The following is a 16,338-nucleotide window of genomic DNA, read 5'->3' on the forward strand; positions in this document are numbered from 1 at the left end:
ATAAGTTTAAGCCACCAATATTTGAGTAGATGGCAAACAGATCTGTTGCCACATTAAACAATGCTAACATAAAAATTTTAGGGCCACATTGTGTTCTTAATATTTCTTATAAACCTCGCAAATCTTTTTTTACCAGCTCTTGTCTTGTCTTAATACGTCTTTGCAGATATGTGTGTCTGAATTAATGCTTTACACCATGAGAAATATAAGATGATTTGTTGTAACACAGCCGCTCTACAGCTTTGCGAGTCAGTGTAAAATAAGGATTCGGAGAAATCCACATCTTGTTTCTGCAGTGCACACTATTAAGAACTTTAAAACATTTTTAAAAAAACTCCTCTTTAATCATGAGCAAAATATTTATGGAAATCATTTTTAAATGACCGATCAACATTACTTGGCCAGCAGTCTGCAGTCAATAGGCGAAAGAAGTTTTTCTTTGCCGGAGGCGTAGACCACGAAGATGCTTATGGCTGCACTTTCAACAATGTCCACATTATGAAACAATCGGTGCTGTCTTTCCGCCATCAGCAAAAATTAGTATTGTTTAAGATTTTTGATTTTGCCAAGTAAACGATCTTTGAATTCAAGCTTTTCCGTTCCACTATTTTATGTTCCTCACTTAGAATTTGCTAGGATTAAGAAAGTATGAAAAGGTGTTTGTGATCAAATCTTTACATATGTTTTGGTTTTTATTGATTTTTTGCTTCGCATCTAACCCGCTTGCTTGCTTTTTCTGATATATCTTAATTTGTATTTTAATTTTTATTTTAATATAATGCTTTTTATTATGTTATACGTATATCTATAACCTACCTAATATGTATCTGTTGGTTATAAGATGTTTTCTTCTCTTTCTAGACTGGAACTGCTGTCTACCTGACAGCGCTGCCACAACCACCCATGCTTTTTATATCCGGAAGAAAGGTTTGTAACTGGTGGCTTTTAAGGGTTTTTTTTATAAAATTTGTAGACTGAAGTGACTTTAAACACACACACACTGTTGGTATGCATAATTGTAAAAAAAATTAAAAGCATCGTTTTTTAACCAAACATCCTTTTAGTATCGTTATTCTCTTGCTGTAGGTGGCATCAAAATTTTTGAATATAATTCAAATATTTAAAAACGCGGAACAAAGTTTTAGTTTGCTGCTTTTATTAAAAAGAAAGTATACATTCTAATGTCGATTTATGTATGCGTTATTTTGTTCACTGCACAAATTATTTTTGGGGGTATTTAGGACACTGATAGTGGGGAACGCGACAATCTTGCCATCGCAGACATTCAAAAGAAGCTTATTGAAACAACAAAGAAGAATCAACAATTTTATAACATTAAAGATAACTACGTAAGCGGAACATTTTCTAGAAAAAAATATATTTTTAGGTGTGGTTTCTGACAGTTTAATTGAATTTTCTGAACCTGTAGATAAACCAGGCTTATTCATATTAATCTGTCTCACATCCGTTACATTGAATGACTTTCAGTACGCTCTCCTCTTTCTTCATGTGCTATAGATGGCAATTTAAACTTATATTGGTATATTATTTTTCTTACTAATTGTAACACAGGATATTCTGCTTGATTCGCGGGTGAGAAAATGCTCTGACGAGTGTGAAAGTGGACATCATGATGTGAAGAATGGAAAACTTGATTTGTGCGTTGATGGGAAAGATACGTACATATTAGAAGTAAGTACGCTTTTAAACTCGTGTAATATTATTAGTAGTGAAAATATGAAGATGATTCCAGCTGTGTGATGCAAAAAGTGGAAGTTGTTAAAAATGTTTTCTATGCTGCAATCTGTTACCTTGTGGGTCGATGTTAACATTTTAAAAATCATTACATCGCTTTTACAAAAATATATTTTTATAAGATTTATCTTTAATGATAACACGAATGAAGAATATTTCTCTTTTATTACTTGGGTCAAATTTTTGGTTTCTGTTTGCTAAAGCACTTTTTGTTACATGCCGTACAAACAATATATCTTAAAGATGATATGCGGTAATATATATAGCGATGAAGATCTTAGCATGCTGACGTCAGCAGTGAGGATTACCCAATTATACTATGCACATAGCCTGGTGAATGTTTATAAATGGCGGCAAATCACTCGGAGCTTTATTAAGTCAGCCCTGAAAAACAGAAATGTGTCGCATTAGAAATTTAGTATGACTGACTTGGTAAAGGATACATTACATCTTTCACAGCGTTTTTCATTTTTGGGAAACATGAATTTCTGTGCACCAAGAAAAAAAAGATCGTTATGAGCTAGCCGTTAGCCTGTAAAAAAACCCACAGTGATTACCCTTTGTACATATTTTCTGCATCGGTATATTATGCATCATTGTTTGCCTGTTAGTATAAAGTGATAAAATTAATCTGCAGAAAATGACGAAATAAAGCTAGTCGTTACCTGGTCGTGTCCTGTGTTTCCTTGTCGCTTTCTTGTCGTGTCCTGGTCTCCTCTTATCGTTTCTGGTTGCTTCTCGTCGTGTCCTGGTCGCCTCTTGTCGTGTCCTGGTCGCTTCAAGTCGTTTCTGGTCATTTCTTGTCGTGTCCTGGTTGCTTCTTGTCGTGTCTTGGTTGCCTCTTGTCGTTTTTGGTCATTTTCTGGGTGTTTCTGGTCGGTTTTTGTTAGTCCATGTTATATAAAACGCGTGCAAACCCTGGTGATTTCGACGAAAAAGAACAGGTGGAAATCACTAAAAAGCTTTGATGTGATTGTTTTATGCACATAGTTGTTTTCTCAGTAAATAATATGTTGATACATCGCCATATTTATCACGTGTAAGACATTTTAAGAAACATAAAACAAAGTTAGAAAGTGTATATACGTTTTTAGCTTTCAATTTATTTTATAATCGCGTTAGCCAAATATATTTGCTATTTTTTTATACATCATAGTTTTTGCTTGTTAGCTATTGTTTTATGCTCAATTTGATGTTCAATTTTGTCTCTTTACAGATAGACGATCAAAGTGATACGAACATCTTGCCTCTACTATCAGATACAAACCATGAAGGTAGGCGTAGAAAGGAAAGAAACTTTTACCAGGCTAAAAACGTAAAAAATGTACAAGCTAAACTTTTGCAAAATGGATGAATTTCGCGAAATGCAATAAACCTTTCCTGAATTAGTTTTCTTTGATATACCACTACTATTTCTCAACTTTGTCAAACAAGATGGATGTGATTTTTGAAATCCTCACCGGAAACTTTATGAAATGTGAAATCTTAATTTTGTACTAAGTCTAAAATGAAGACGATCTGGACCGTAACATTAATACCACCAAAACAGCATTTTCACATGTCGAATTAAGTTGAAAATTTATACATACACCAATTTAATGATGTTGAATATGATCTTAAAGTCAAAACATCAAAATTATAAAATTATGAAAAACATACAATTCGGAAAACATGTATTATTGGGGTTTATCACAGTATTTTCTCCGTTAAAACATTGTTCTGTCTGTTATTCAAAATAGCATATCATTATCAAGTTAACACTCTCATAAATTGATGGAGATGTTTGTTTTGTCAAGAAAGTGCAAAAATGTCAACAAATTGTGCTCAGTCAAGAAAATGATCAAAATTTAATTTGATCAGGAAAACGTCTATAACTTCTGTTACTTTTACGTTGAAAGAAACTCCACCATTTTGGCGTTTTTATGTTTTTTATGGATTGTCATAAGTTACTTTTTGGAGTGTATTGATGCAACTTTTTTATAAGACGTGTGTATCAGACTCTGCTATTTTCGAAAAGTGACGTGATATAGGACAGACAAGGAGAAAAAATTTTCCTATGTATAATTACTGTTAGCATAGAGTTTATTTTAAGCTGTTTCCTTTGTTGTTGTGCTTTTTACTGGAAAGTCTAAATGAGCTGTTATTATTATCTGCAGGGTTCGCAATCTTCAACACGCAAGCCACACCTGGTTTTCCTTTGCTGAAACAAGAATACCAGGTTTGCTTATATTCTGTACAATCAACATTCAGTAGTACATCCTCGATTATTCAATCATGGTAGTTGTTCAAAACCAGAAATAGGCAAAGAACAGCAGTTGAGTCAGAAAATTAAGATATAAATTATGTTATTGTGCTTGGCGTTGAGTAGTTCAAGTTTGAATAATGCAGAATGTATGATGACAGTAGCTTTCTTCTCTTTCCAATGTTATTTCCAATTTACCCCATTTCGGCTAGAGGGTTTGATTTGGTGCTTCTAAAGGCTTGTGTATGTAGGTGACGGGGGCAAAGCTAATTTAACCTCTCATAAAGCTTGACACAAGAAAAATTGCTGATATTCGCATTTTTTGTCAATGACGTCATCAAATCAATAAAAAATTGCGTAAAAAGAAATATATTGTCTAGGAAAAGTAGCACAATCTAAAGGTGTAACTGAACACATTAAATGTTATGAAAAATGTTAAACAGTAGGAGGGGTGAGAGGGCTAAACAACCCTCTCTGTTCACGGAAAATCAAATAAAGGTTACTGGTAGAATGAATCTGGTAGAAAGGTTCTTGTTGTTCGCTTAAGTGAATAAAAGTGATTATTATTTCTAAAGGAAACTTTTTTTTTTCTGTAGTATTTTTCAATTTTCAACCGAGTTCAAATTCCAATGCAAGGGGAAGAAAATATCAAGATTAGTCAGTGGTTGTCAAATATATGTGAAAACCTTGTCATGGTAAGTTATTTGTTTGTTTGTTTGTTGCTGTTTTCTATTTGTTTGTTTGTTTGTTTGTTTGGCTGTTTGTTTACCAGCTTGTTTGTTTGTTTGTTTGTTTGTTTGTTTGTTTGTTTGTTTGTTTGTTTGTTTGTTTGTTTGTTTGTTTGTTTGTTTGTTTGTTTGTTTGTGCCTTATTTAACAGGATTGGATTACATAAATTCTCAAAAATATTAATACAGGCACTTTAATAAAATGAGCTGATTGGAAAAAACTTATCTTCGTTACTCTAATGCTCTGTAGGAACGGATTCTCGTATGAGTCTTTATTATGATCTTTCTGATAGACCTGTTTTTCCTGCCGGTATTAGATCTTAGGTAGTGTTGCTAGTTCTGCATTACTTGCAATTCGTAATAGACTTTCTCTTTGAGATTAAGGTACAATAACACTACGGTTTGTGATAGCTTTAATTGTGATGTTTCTGTGTAGGGTATTCGTCTAAAGACACGAGGTATGATGCCATGTTGTTTGACAAGGACATCGTTTGATGTTGAAATTGATGACGATGATTATTTGCAGGTATAAAGAGTCACGTGTATTAATTCTGTAGTGTTGTTGTACACATGCTCTGCGCATGCATATGTACCTGCTTAAAGACACGTTAATAAACTAACTAAAACAACTCATGTGCAACTCGTGTAACATTGTATAACTATCTACCTCCGTGCTATAATTAAATGACCTAACATTTTAATGCTGTAAAATAAGCTTTTTATAGGATCAAAAAATCCTTTAAAAAACAAATAATAAAAATTAGAAAACTGTCATTTATGTACTGATTTAAATTAAAGAATTGTTTCATTTATATAGTGGAAATTATCAAGCTTTATTTTTTAAACCTCTATATTTCTTATTGTGATTTAGATAACTATAAACGCATGCGCAGTAAAGACAGAGGACAGTTTTAATAAGCCATTACAAAAGAAAAGGAGTGTTCGATCTTTAACTTCTTCGCATTCTTCACATGGTAAGAACGTGTGTACTTTAGTCGTCCTCTTACCGCCCATGGGAAGAGCTGGTGATTTTGCTAATATCGGGCGTTTAAAGAGGTGAATTTTTGTTTAGGTATAAGCTTCATCTACCAAATTGTCTCTGACTGTATAAAGAACAGCTAATTGTCTGTTGATTTTGGATTTTAAACATAACCAATTAATTTTATGTTGGAAGATTACTTTCCCTAAATCCTCCTTACCTTAATTCGTAAAAAAAATTAGATTCAAGTTTAGAGTATTTACTGATTTTAAAACTCTGTTACATGTCAGTGCACTGCCATATCTTCGGTGTACTTTTTTTCACCTGCTGCCGGACCATTATAGTCTTAAAACTTGGTGGCCTTGAATATCTGGAATGTGCACCATTAAAGTCTTCTAGTTATAACGCAAAGATTTTCTTTGTATATGTATTCTCAAGACGCTTGAGATATGGCAAAACATCGAACACAGACCTTGAAATAGTCAAAGAGGTATAACTATCTTAGGGGAATAATGAAGATTTGATGGATTTGGTGAATTTGACAAAAATCTAATACATTCACGCTTATATGTAACCACAATCGTGTACAAGTTCTTTGAAAATGGCCATTTCTGAAAATGGCAAAACAGCATCAACTGTTAAATATTTCGCCTACATTGTGAAACAATTAACGCGTTGTTTCGCGAACTACCAGGAAATCAAGAAAATAGGCTTTTCCGACGTCAGCAACAGTTATCCGGGTTTTAAGGTGTCAGATTGAACCAAATAAGATAAGTTCCTTAGTCCTACCTCTGTTGTGAACATTGACAAGTTTGAAGCGCGTAGGTCTAATATTCCAAAAATATTTTAATTGTGGTTCATTAAGCATTTTCTGTTTTAGATAATTCATTTTGCCGCAATTCCAATGCAACACAGAGTAAGTTAATTATAGATTTGTTACAGTGAAGACTCTTTAAATAAATCGCTTCAGAATAATTTTGTAAAAAATATTTTGCGTCAAGAAAGAATATTTAAATACTATTTTTCATCATTTCAGTTTCGAAAACATCTGATGAAGTGAACATGTTTATAGAAAGCCCGCAAGGTAGTTTTTGTTTTTTGTTTTTAGCTTTTGTTGTTGTTATTGTTGTTGGTAGTTGTGTTGTTTTTTTCCTTTTGTTCTTTATATAGTTTGCTGGTTTTCTAGACTGTGTAAATTTTACAGCACATTGCAACACGCACATACGCAATAACAACTGTTTTCTTTAGCGTTCGTTCAAAAGAAAGGGCGACCTGAACCGGTAGGTTACATTGTATATACCACTATTTTTGTTAATATTATGACTCTTTTTTAACGTGGAATCGAAGAAGCGCTGCTTTGTGCCTCGCAGTGCATGACAGTGGAAGAAATTTGCATTAAATTTGATCCTGTTACATGATTCTACCAACAGCATGTATTTAGTTATTTCCATATGTTGGTTTATTGATTTACTGATTTGTTCGTTTAGTTTTTACTACCACTATCGGCTTCATGGCCAAGGGGCCAATTCAACACAATGCTAAACAATGCTCTACAAGCTAAAGTATGTTAAAGCTGAGTCTACACTAGGCATCTTTTCTGTCTGGATTGCAAAGTAGAGTTGGACATTTTAGAGAAAAGCGGAATGGTGCTTGGTGTAAACTCAGAATTATAAATAAATTAAAAACCATTTAACTTACCGTAAGGGAGGAAATTTCCGCGGGAATTTAATTTCGCAGTTTTTATTAAATCAAAATCAAAATAGAACGAAACGTAATATTTAGCTCTCCAATTAATTCAAACAGTTTACTTTAAACAATCAAGCTCATGAGAAATTTTTAAAATTTGTCATTCGCAACGTCGACCTTACAATGGGTGAATAATCATTACCGTCAAAATTTCTTCTCTTAAGGTATCAGTTTAAATTTAACTAGTTGAAATTTTTCTGTGCACTTGTTTTGCATGTTTAATTCTCGTAACTGTGTGAATAATTAAGCATGTGATCTTACTAACTGCTTCATATTTGTCTGTTCGTTCCCCGTGGCCCTTGCTGTGTTTTTTTTTTATAAAAAACGTGAAAGGAGGGGCGAACGACAAACTGTTTTGAGGCATCTATAGGGAACAAAAACTAATAGATTACTAAATCCTTAAATCTATAAAAAATAATTACTTTAACAACACAAATGTAACTGTGTTTCATAACTTTACACTACTTCTACACCCTATAACATTTGTGTTTCATTACTTAACACTACTTCCACACCTTACAACTTTTGTGTTTCATAACTTTAAACTACTTCTACACCTTACAACTCTTGTGTTTCATAACTTTACACTACTTCTACACCTTACAACTTTTGTGTTTCATACTTTACACTACTTCTACACCTTACAACTTTTGTGTTTCATAACTTTACACTACTTCTACACCTTACAACTTTTGTGTTTCATAACTTTACACTACTTCTACACCTTACAACTTTTGTGTTTCATAACTTTACACTACTTCTACACCTTACAACTTTTGTGTTTCATAACTTTACACTACTTCTACACCTTACAACTTTTGTGTTTCATAACTTTGCACTACTTCTACACCTTACAACTTTTGTGTTTCATAACTTTACACTACTTCTACACCTTACAATGTGTTTCATAACTTTACACTACTTCTACACTTTACAACTTTTGTGTTTCATAACTTTACACTACTTCTACACCTTACAATGTGTTTCATAACTTTACACTACTTACCATGTTCTACCCTCCTTTAAAAAGAATGTTAAATGATTTTTCCAAAACCGATTTTTTTAAACTAGGACACTAAATATTCTTTTAAGACAATGGGCGGTAACATTAAAACGCTAACACGATTAAATGCGAATAACAAGATAAAACGCAAATTAACACAATTAAACGCGATTGAACACGATTAACACACACGAATATAGAGATTTGGAGTTGTTGAGTTGTTTTAAGAAGTTATTAGTTATGCAAGTTTTTATAGCAGCAGTACTAAAATATTTTTTATCTTTTATCATTGTGCAGCTAAATAATAATTATATTCTAAAGAAAACAATGTTTTGTTTGTCATTTTCTTTCTTTATCTCTGTTTTTTTTTGTTTCCAAAATCTCCGTTATAATGTTACCTAATCCGATTATCTAGCAGATTTATTTTTGGTAAAACATTTTATTGGTAACTTGTAAAGATTATATTTACCGTCGACATTCCTGTCTCTTATTTTCAGAAGCAACCGTTCCACTCATCTGTCACTATCTGCCCAATGGATTATGTGCCCAACGCTCAAATTGTTTCCTATCTTGGAAATATTAACTTGTTTTTGATTAGAGAAAGTAGCGCTGTCAAAGAGGTATATGATTGTAGTAAAAAATATTTTTAAAGTTGTAACACTCTCGAGTGTTGTATAAAATGCTGTGAAATTCGAAAAACAGTTTTACATCCGGAAATTCAAAGTATGGCAAAACCCTGATATTGTATGTGTCGAAAAGAATTGTAAAATTTATATTTTTATAATTTATAATCCTTTTATTAATCTTCTTAATTTAATATTGAAAAAAAACTTATGACTGATAATTAGACTTTTTTGTTAAAAATCTTCAACTTTGAAGATCGAGTAGTTTTAGTAGAGACAAAATCAATAATTTGCATAGCGTAGCTGTCAGAGTAAATGTATTTTTAAATAAACAACGAAGAAATCAATGTTTGAGCTTCTACTAGACGCCTCACGCCTACGTTTCTCTGATATATCCAATAAAACTGCTGTTCGATGTAGTTTTGTCTGACAAGGATGTACTAGTGTTCCTTAGATTGATTTGCCGTTTCAGAAAAGTTCTCGCAATGTTGCATTGGAGCATGACTTTTAGTTTGTTTTTATTGTTTAGGATGGAGGTTTGAATTTGTTCATGCAACAATTTGTGAGTGAGGTTCATGCTATCATTCGTGCTCACGTAATTGCGTTGGGTGGAAATGCAATCCTGTCGTTTTACTTGAATGAGATCGTTTTGAATTATAACCCACATAAAAACCAGGTTAGTAGGGAAGGGGATAGTTTTTCTTTTAAAACAAGAACATAGAAAATAACACCAGCTTTTCCCCGCCCCTTAAAACCAATCTGTTGCAATTTCGATGAGTTTTTCAGTAATATAGAAGTTCTAATTTAAAAAATTATCTCGGGCAAAAGCATGGTTTGTCCTTGTGGGCACATTAATGTTGTTTTAAAGTCAGCTGCCAATTAAAAAAATATTTTCAAGGTCACACTAGTGCCTAGTTCGAAAAATTTATTTTTTTTGCTGTGCCTAAAATTAAATTTTCGTCAATATTATTATTATTATTTTTTTTTTGCTCTTTATAAAAATCTGATTGGTAAGAAAATAAGAAACATAGAAATAACACCAGCTTTTCCTCGCCCCTTCAAACCAATCCGTTGCAATTTCGATGAGTTTTACAGCACTCTGGAAGTGCTAATTTTAAAAATAGTTTTTCGGGCAAAACCATTATTTTTCCTCGTGGACACATTAATTTTACTTTAAAGACAGCTGCCATTATAAAGCACTAGTGCTAGCCTTGGTGACGAAAAATTATTTTTTGCTGCCTGCCAATTTTTTTTTTTTTTTTATTTTTTTTTTTTTATTAAATTTATTTTATTAAATTTATTAAATTCTGCTGTTGCTGCCAAATTTTTCCTTTAAAATATCTTTTATTAAGATAATTACTGCTGTACAAAAGCAATACTGCTTTCGGAGAAACAAGGGCTTGATAAGTACGAACTTTCCATTTCGCATATAATTTTTGGTAACATATACCATTCCAAAATTTAGGAGATTTTGCGGCATGTCTAAGTAATTATAGTGCCAGCACAGATGACTTCTTGAAGTGCTGGCGGTGTAATTACTTAGACATGCCGCCTCTGGTTGAAATTTCCCGTTTTAATTGTCCGACAAGAAGCCGTCCTTTTGTTACAAAAAAGGTAAAAATTCATATGGGATTTCAATAATTATTTCGTAATTAGTCTAAAAAATGGACTTTTCGAGAACGTTTGAATTGTTAAGAGATACGAGTAAATGTACATCACCTGGGCTCTTTTTATTTCATCTTGGGCGCGATGTTTAAACATGGGCATGGATTTTCATTTAGATACATTTTACATTTAGGTACGATGTATAAACATCGGCACTTATTTTTATTCAGGCACATTTAATATTCTTTTAGGCACAATGTTTAATCAACGTAAGTGGCGATACAGCAAATGTTAAGCGGAGCACTGATGAGATGGAAACAATTTTTTGTCAGGTTGAAGACGATTCAAATTGCAGTTCGATTAGTTCATCACCTGCTACACCCCAAGCACCTGAGTTAATTGAAGAAATTAAGTATAAACTCGATCGCGCGGTGTTTGGAACTAACGTTTAGAGGAAATAAGGGTTGAATAAATTTGTTTTTGAGGTACAACTACTCGAAGCAACTCACATCATGCTGATTAATAAGCGCACCATCATTAAATCGATTATTATCATGTGAAACCAAATTGAACGTGTTATTAGGCATCCACTCTGAAAGTGATAACAGGTCACGTGACTTATGCTACCTTCAACATAGATGGTTTTAACCTACTGGATCATTTATCTCACCGGAAGATGTGGAAGTCAAATAAAAACGGTTAATCGTTTTGTGTGGAAATTGTTTAAATAATTTTCCCATTCCCAGCATCGAAAAATTCTGAATTAATGCTGATATTAGTACTGCTTTCAAATTGTGCTGTTACAAATCCGTAAACATTTCCTGATGAAAGGAAGCACAAAGAAAAACCGTTGTGTTTAAAGGAATTAAAAAAAACTATAATATATTCAATGTTAAATTGCACGCTAAAATTTTTTATATGTATATATTTATGTAATTTTCTATTTATTAAGAAAATATTATATGAATCCAAAATTCCTGTTTCTATATATTACCATGGAGGTCTCAATTTCTACCTCCATGGTATACAATCAAGTTGTTGGAAACATAGCCTAGTTAGAAAAACAAACTCTTTTACATTTATCGCATTGATTGAGTTAGCCATCTTCGTTAAAAATGTAATGAATTTAAACAAATCTCCGTGTATTTTGGACAGGTCTAGGCGCTCACCCGGACATTCTACGACGGTCCCCCCCCAGCTAGTCGATTATATTTTTTAAGAACATTTCTTACTTTATATGCAACAAAAAAACTTTTTTCAACAGGTCAGTCTGAGGTGAGTTAATAAATAACAAATTATATAAGATTCTAATTTCTAAATTAGCTTGTTGTTACAGTTTACTAAAAACGTTACGAATCAAAAACTTGAATTTCATCTTCTCAATGTAGATGCTTAACAAGACACAAAATGCAAGAAACTGATTTTATATTTCGAATAATTATATTTTCTCTATAAAAACTCATGTTCTGATATTTTGTTGATGCTTGCAAATAATCTAAAAAAACATTTCCAGACTATAAAATGGTGTCCTATGTTTGTTTCTATGGCAACCCTGTTTTCTATAAACTATTTCTTTTTTTCATTTTTAACAATAAACACGTGTTCAATCACGTGACGTCAGCAACATTAGAGAATGTTTCAGTGTTTTAGGAAGACTCGCTTGTTGTTACAGAAAAGTGTTTGAAAAAAAAATTTTTCAATCGCGAAGGTAATCACATTTTATTTCTTGTTCTATCTGTTGTATGATTTGCTACCCAGTACTCTTTTTTGCGAATCGCCTTCAATTATTGTTAAAGTCTTTTACGAAGTAGTATGTAGTGTGATAGTATTATAATTTATTGGTAGCCTTATAATATGCAAAAAGATCGAGCGGTGTTGGAAAATGTGTTAACGGTGTATGTCTACCTCTGTTTCACTATAGCCTGACATGCCGTAAAAGATCAATGAAGAGTTAGCGATTTGGTTAAAAAACGATCAATCGCCTGAATCTTGTTATGATAAACATGTCATTTCTGCTTTTGTTTAAGGTTTGACAATGAAGAGAATATTAAATTTATCCATCATGGTTCTTTTTATGATATTCCTGAAGGAAGGAATTTGCAAGCCATTATCTCAGAAAGGTAATATGCTGTTTGAACTAGATTTTCAACTTGATTTTTAAAGCTAATAAAGAAAGTTGAAAAATGTTTTAGTCTTGAAATTTATCCCGCAAGTTGTAGAGACATTGAAACTATCAGTTTGTGTTGCGCCCTCCAAACCTTTTTCTTGCTTTTTATTTATTTATTTATTTAAAAATAAACGGAGAATCGCAAACACATCTGAGTATGACTATCCGGACAAGATATTTGCTGCTAACATTTTTTTTGCAACATATGTCTAAAACTCTCTGAAAAAAATCGCGAAAGGTTGCTAAAACCTCCTTCGTCCACAAAAATTTACAAAGAAACTCTAGATACGTGAATAAAAAGTCCTGGGTACGATATTGCATTGCATAATACCGAAAATGAGTTTGAACATGCTCAAAATGAAATTCTATTTAAAGAAGTTACGTGTTGTTTTCATTCTTACAAAAATTGCGAGTTAGTTTTTTTTTTTGAAAAAGTTTGGTTAGATTTGCTTGTGAGTGATTTTTCGTTGCTACTATGGGAGAAAATTCACTTGTTAATAAAATTCACGTGATGTAGTATATAGTATATTGCAAATTATTGATCTATAATATTTTAAACGAAGAGATTGTTTCCGGAAGAAGCTTGTACGGTTCAGCTTTACCGCGGAATTTATGCATTTAGCAGGGAAAAGCTTTCGCGGTTCTACAAATTTTTCATATATGTCTAAGTAGTTTTTACGCATTTTGTTGTACAGCAACGAGAAAAAAACTTTTATGGTTCACCTTATTTTTTGCGAGAAAACCTCAAAAGTTTCTTCCAAAAACAATTTCTATCCTTAGAATAATTACATAGCTTTGCGAAGTGGACAAGTAGATATTACAAATGATATGAATTTGGAATATGTGAGGCATGAATATTTTTTTATATTTCTTAAATTTTTATAGATTTTTGTTAGCTACAGAATTACGAAATGGATAAAAAAAATTACAATCTGAATGGTCGATAACTTTTTATTCGTGTTGTTTATTCCAATTAGCACAACCAAAGAGTAGAGACTGAACTAACTTTCTTTGTTATGTTTTACAAGTTGGATTTACAATTGTAAGCAGATAATTCATTCACATTTTATTTTTCTACATGTTCAAATCGTATGTGATATAAACATCCAGGCTGTACTCATAAAGTATGTTTGTGATAGCAAAAAATCACTTAGGACATCTTTATATTACACAGCCTGGTGTGAAGTTTCAGCAAAACTTATTTTCATTCAGAACTTTGCGTATTTCCCCTCCCCCCCGCTATTAATTATTGAGAATTTTACCGGTCAGCACATTCTTCTTCAAACTCTTTCCACCTTTTGTTAATGCTTGAATCATTTGCCACCCAGGACAATCTCATTTGTTTTTTAAATTACTTGCATATTAATTTTGTCTTTATGGCATAATGTACGAAATGAAGGTAGTCAGACAGTTATTAGTAATTAATTATAGGTGCATAAATTATCATCACCATTAACTTGCTTTCACAAGTTAAGACCATATTCCATTCTTGCATTGTATAAATTATAACTTCGTGTAATTACTTATAGTTGCATAAATTAAAAGTTTGTTTGATTACTTATAGCTGTATAAATATAACTTAAGTATTTAATTATAGGTGCATAAATTTAAACTTTAATTAATAACTTATAGCAGCATAAATTAAAGATGGGGAATGTTATAGGCAATTTCTTCAAGCGAATGTTTGGAAAACTGGAATGTCGAATTCTAATGGTAGGACTCGACGCAGCGGGTAAAACTACAATTTTATATTACTTTAAACTGAGTGGAGAACTCGTCCATACGTTACCAACGATTGGATTTAACGTTGAAACAGTTGAATATAAAAACTTAACGTTCACAGTATGGGACATAGGAGGACAAGATCGTATACGAGCTCTGTGGCGCTTGTATTACCAAGAAACTGAAGGAATCATTTTCGTCGTTGACTCCCACGATAGGGAAAGAGTCGATGAAGCTAGACATGAACTTTATAAACTTTTAAAAGAGGAAGATCTACAGAACGCTGTGTTGTTGGTGTATGCGAACAAGCAGGACTTACCAGGCGCTATGTCTACTACAGAGCTGACTGATAAACTTGGTTTATTGAGATTGCGTAATAGAAACTGGTACATACAAGCAACGTCAGCAGTAAAGGGAGATGGTTTGTACCAAGGATTAGAATGGATTAGTCAGCAGATGAAGTGTAGAAAAAAGAAAAGTATCAAATATAGTTGAGCTGCTGGTTAGTTTAACTTTACAGTCAACCTTATTTGCAGTCAGGGATATCATGCTACTTAACCCTGGAATGACAAATAATTTTCCCTTACATAATTTTTTCGGTGTTTAAATTAGTTTCAGCAGAGAAATTTTTGCGGAACTTGTTTTGATCTATAGGTGGATCCAGAATGCTTCGTTTTGCGGAACATTTTTTTTGTGGATAACTACATTTTTCCCGAAATTTGCAGAATTGATTTTGTTAAAGATTCCGTATTTTTCTACCAAGAACCCTACAGGAATCGAGTTACGGTAGATATTTTTGCAGGTGCAACAAATGAAACATATTTGTGGATGACCAACGTTTTGAAAATTTTTGCGAAACTTAGTTTTGCTGGTTTGGGTCAAATTCGCAGAAATGAGTTCTGCAAAAGAAAATCCTTTCTATACTTTCTTAGGGACAAAATATATATATATTTATATATTTTATTTACAATTGACCGTTACAATTAGCTTTTGTATTTCTATTAAAATTTTTCACCCAACATACCCGAGATTTTAAAGTAAATCTGTCCTGTTCACGTGTTTCTGCAAACAGTACCTTATTATGATAAATGATATCAATCCTCGTTTTTTGCCAAGGCGTATGCAAATAATCATTTTCACGGCGTGATTGCTGTGTCGAAAGTTGCAATATATTTTTTGTAATAATCCGATGTATTTGTGTTCAGGCGAGGAAGAAAATTGTTCGACGAAAGATTTGAAGAAATCAACTAACGACGGTGATTCGACTGCGAGTAGCGATATGATGTATTTCAACAATGACATGATGAAACAAATGGAGAGAGTGCGAAAGGAAAGGGAGAAAGAAGGACAATTTTGGGAAAATGAGATCAGACAAATGAACAGATGGTATTAAATAAATAAACAAATTTTAAAAATTGTAAATTCCTTTAACTAATTATTATCTTTAAAGAAGATATACCTTTGTTCTGTGTTCATGTGAACAACATTAACAAATTCAACATGCAAGTTCATGATTTGTTTTAAATGTATAGCTACCATCATTGTTACTGTAAAGATTAAATATTTAAGTGCCATAATGTTGAATACAAGCAAATTTTTAAGATTTAGTCGTTTTATCCCAAGAGAAATTAGAGAATAGAGAATCTGTTCTAGTTTCATTTAAATTGAGAGAAATGTCATTTTACTTTTCAATCACAATTCCGTCTATTTCTTATAGCAAATATATAAACAAATTGATTGATTAGACCTGAAGATTCATTTTCATATCC

The 16,338-nt window shown here is 32.4% G+C and overlaps 2 protein-coding genes across 5 annotated transcripts in view; both read left to right on the plus strand.

The window, feature by feature from the left end:
- Nucleotides 1-11,654, plus strand: part of LOC130635513 (C2 domain-containing protein 5-like) — a 32,550-nt gene extending 20,896 nt beyond the window's left edge. The window contains exons 23-37 of one of the 4 annotated variants that reach the window (XM_057444859.1): nt 862-927; nt 1,242-1,349; nt 1,573-1,692; nt 2,972-3,029; nt 3,912-3,973; nt 4,594-4,692; nt 5,161-5,250; nt 5,596-5,698; nt 6,584-6,619; nt 6,740-6,787; nt 6,952-6,983; nt 7,191-7,265; nt 8,950-9,072; nt 9,605-9,751; nt 10,932-11,654. In XM_057444859.1, the coding sequence (XP_057300842.1) occupies nt 862-927; nt 1,242-1,349; nt 1,573-1,692; nt 2,972-3,029; nt 3,912-3,973; nt 4,594-4,692; nt 5,161-5,250; nt 5,596-5,698; nt 6,584-6,619; nt 6,740-6,787; nt 6,952-6,983; nt 7,191-7,265; nt 8,950-9,072; nt 9,605-9,751; nt 10,932-11,132 (1,368 nt within the window). In that variant the 3' untranslated portion in view covers nt 11,133-11,654. Of the gene's footprint in view, nt 1-861; nt 928-1,241; nt 1,350-1,572; nt 1,693-2,971; nt 3,030-3,911; nt 3,974-4,593; nt 4,693-5,160; nt 5,251-5,595; nt 5,781-6,583; nt 6,620-6,739; nt 6,788-6,873; nt 6,984-7,190; nt 7,266-8,949; nt 9,073-9,604; nt 9,752-10,931 lie in introns of those variants that run through there. The other 3 variants (XM_057444860.1, XR_008982166.1, XM_057444861.1) reach the window with 3 other exon arrangements.
- Nucleotides 11,655-14,428: 2,774 nt separating this feature from the next.
- LOC130635514 (ADP-ribosylation factor 1-like 2) lies at nt 14,429-16,075 on the plus strand. The gene is made up of 2 exons (XM_057444862.1): nt 14,429-15,071; nt 15,775-16,075. The coding sequence occupies exon 1, from the start codon at nt 14,495-14,497 to the stop codon at nt 15,062-15,064; it is 570 nt and encodes a 189-aa protein (XP_057300845.1). The 5' UTR covers nt 14,429-14,494; the 3' UTR covers nt 15,065-15,071; nt 15,775-16,075.
- The last annotated feature ends 263 nt before the right edge of the window (nt 16,076-16,338 follow it).

Source organism: Hydractinia symbiolongicarpus, chromosome 3 (genome assembly GCF_029227915.1).
Source record: "Hydractinia symbiolongicarpus strain clone_291-10 chromosome 3, HSymV2.1, whole genome shotgun sequence".
NCBI lineage: Eukaryota > Metazoa > Cnidaria > Hydrozoa > Anthoathecata > Hydractiniidae > Hydractinia > Hydractinia symbiolongicarpus.

Bases quoted from the DNA above. Each gene is read 5' to 3' on its own strand.
- LOC130635514 (XM_057444862.1), top strand. From the start codon at position 14,495: ATGGGGAATGTTATAGGCAATTTCTTCAAGCGAATGTTTGGAAAACTG.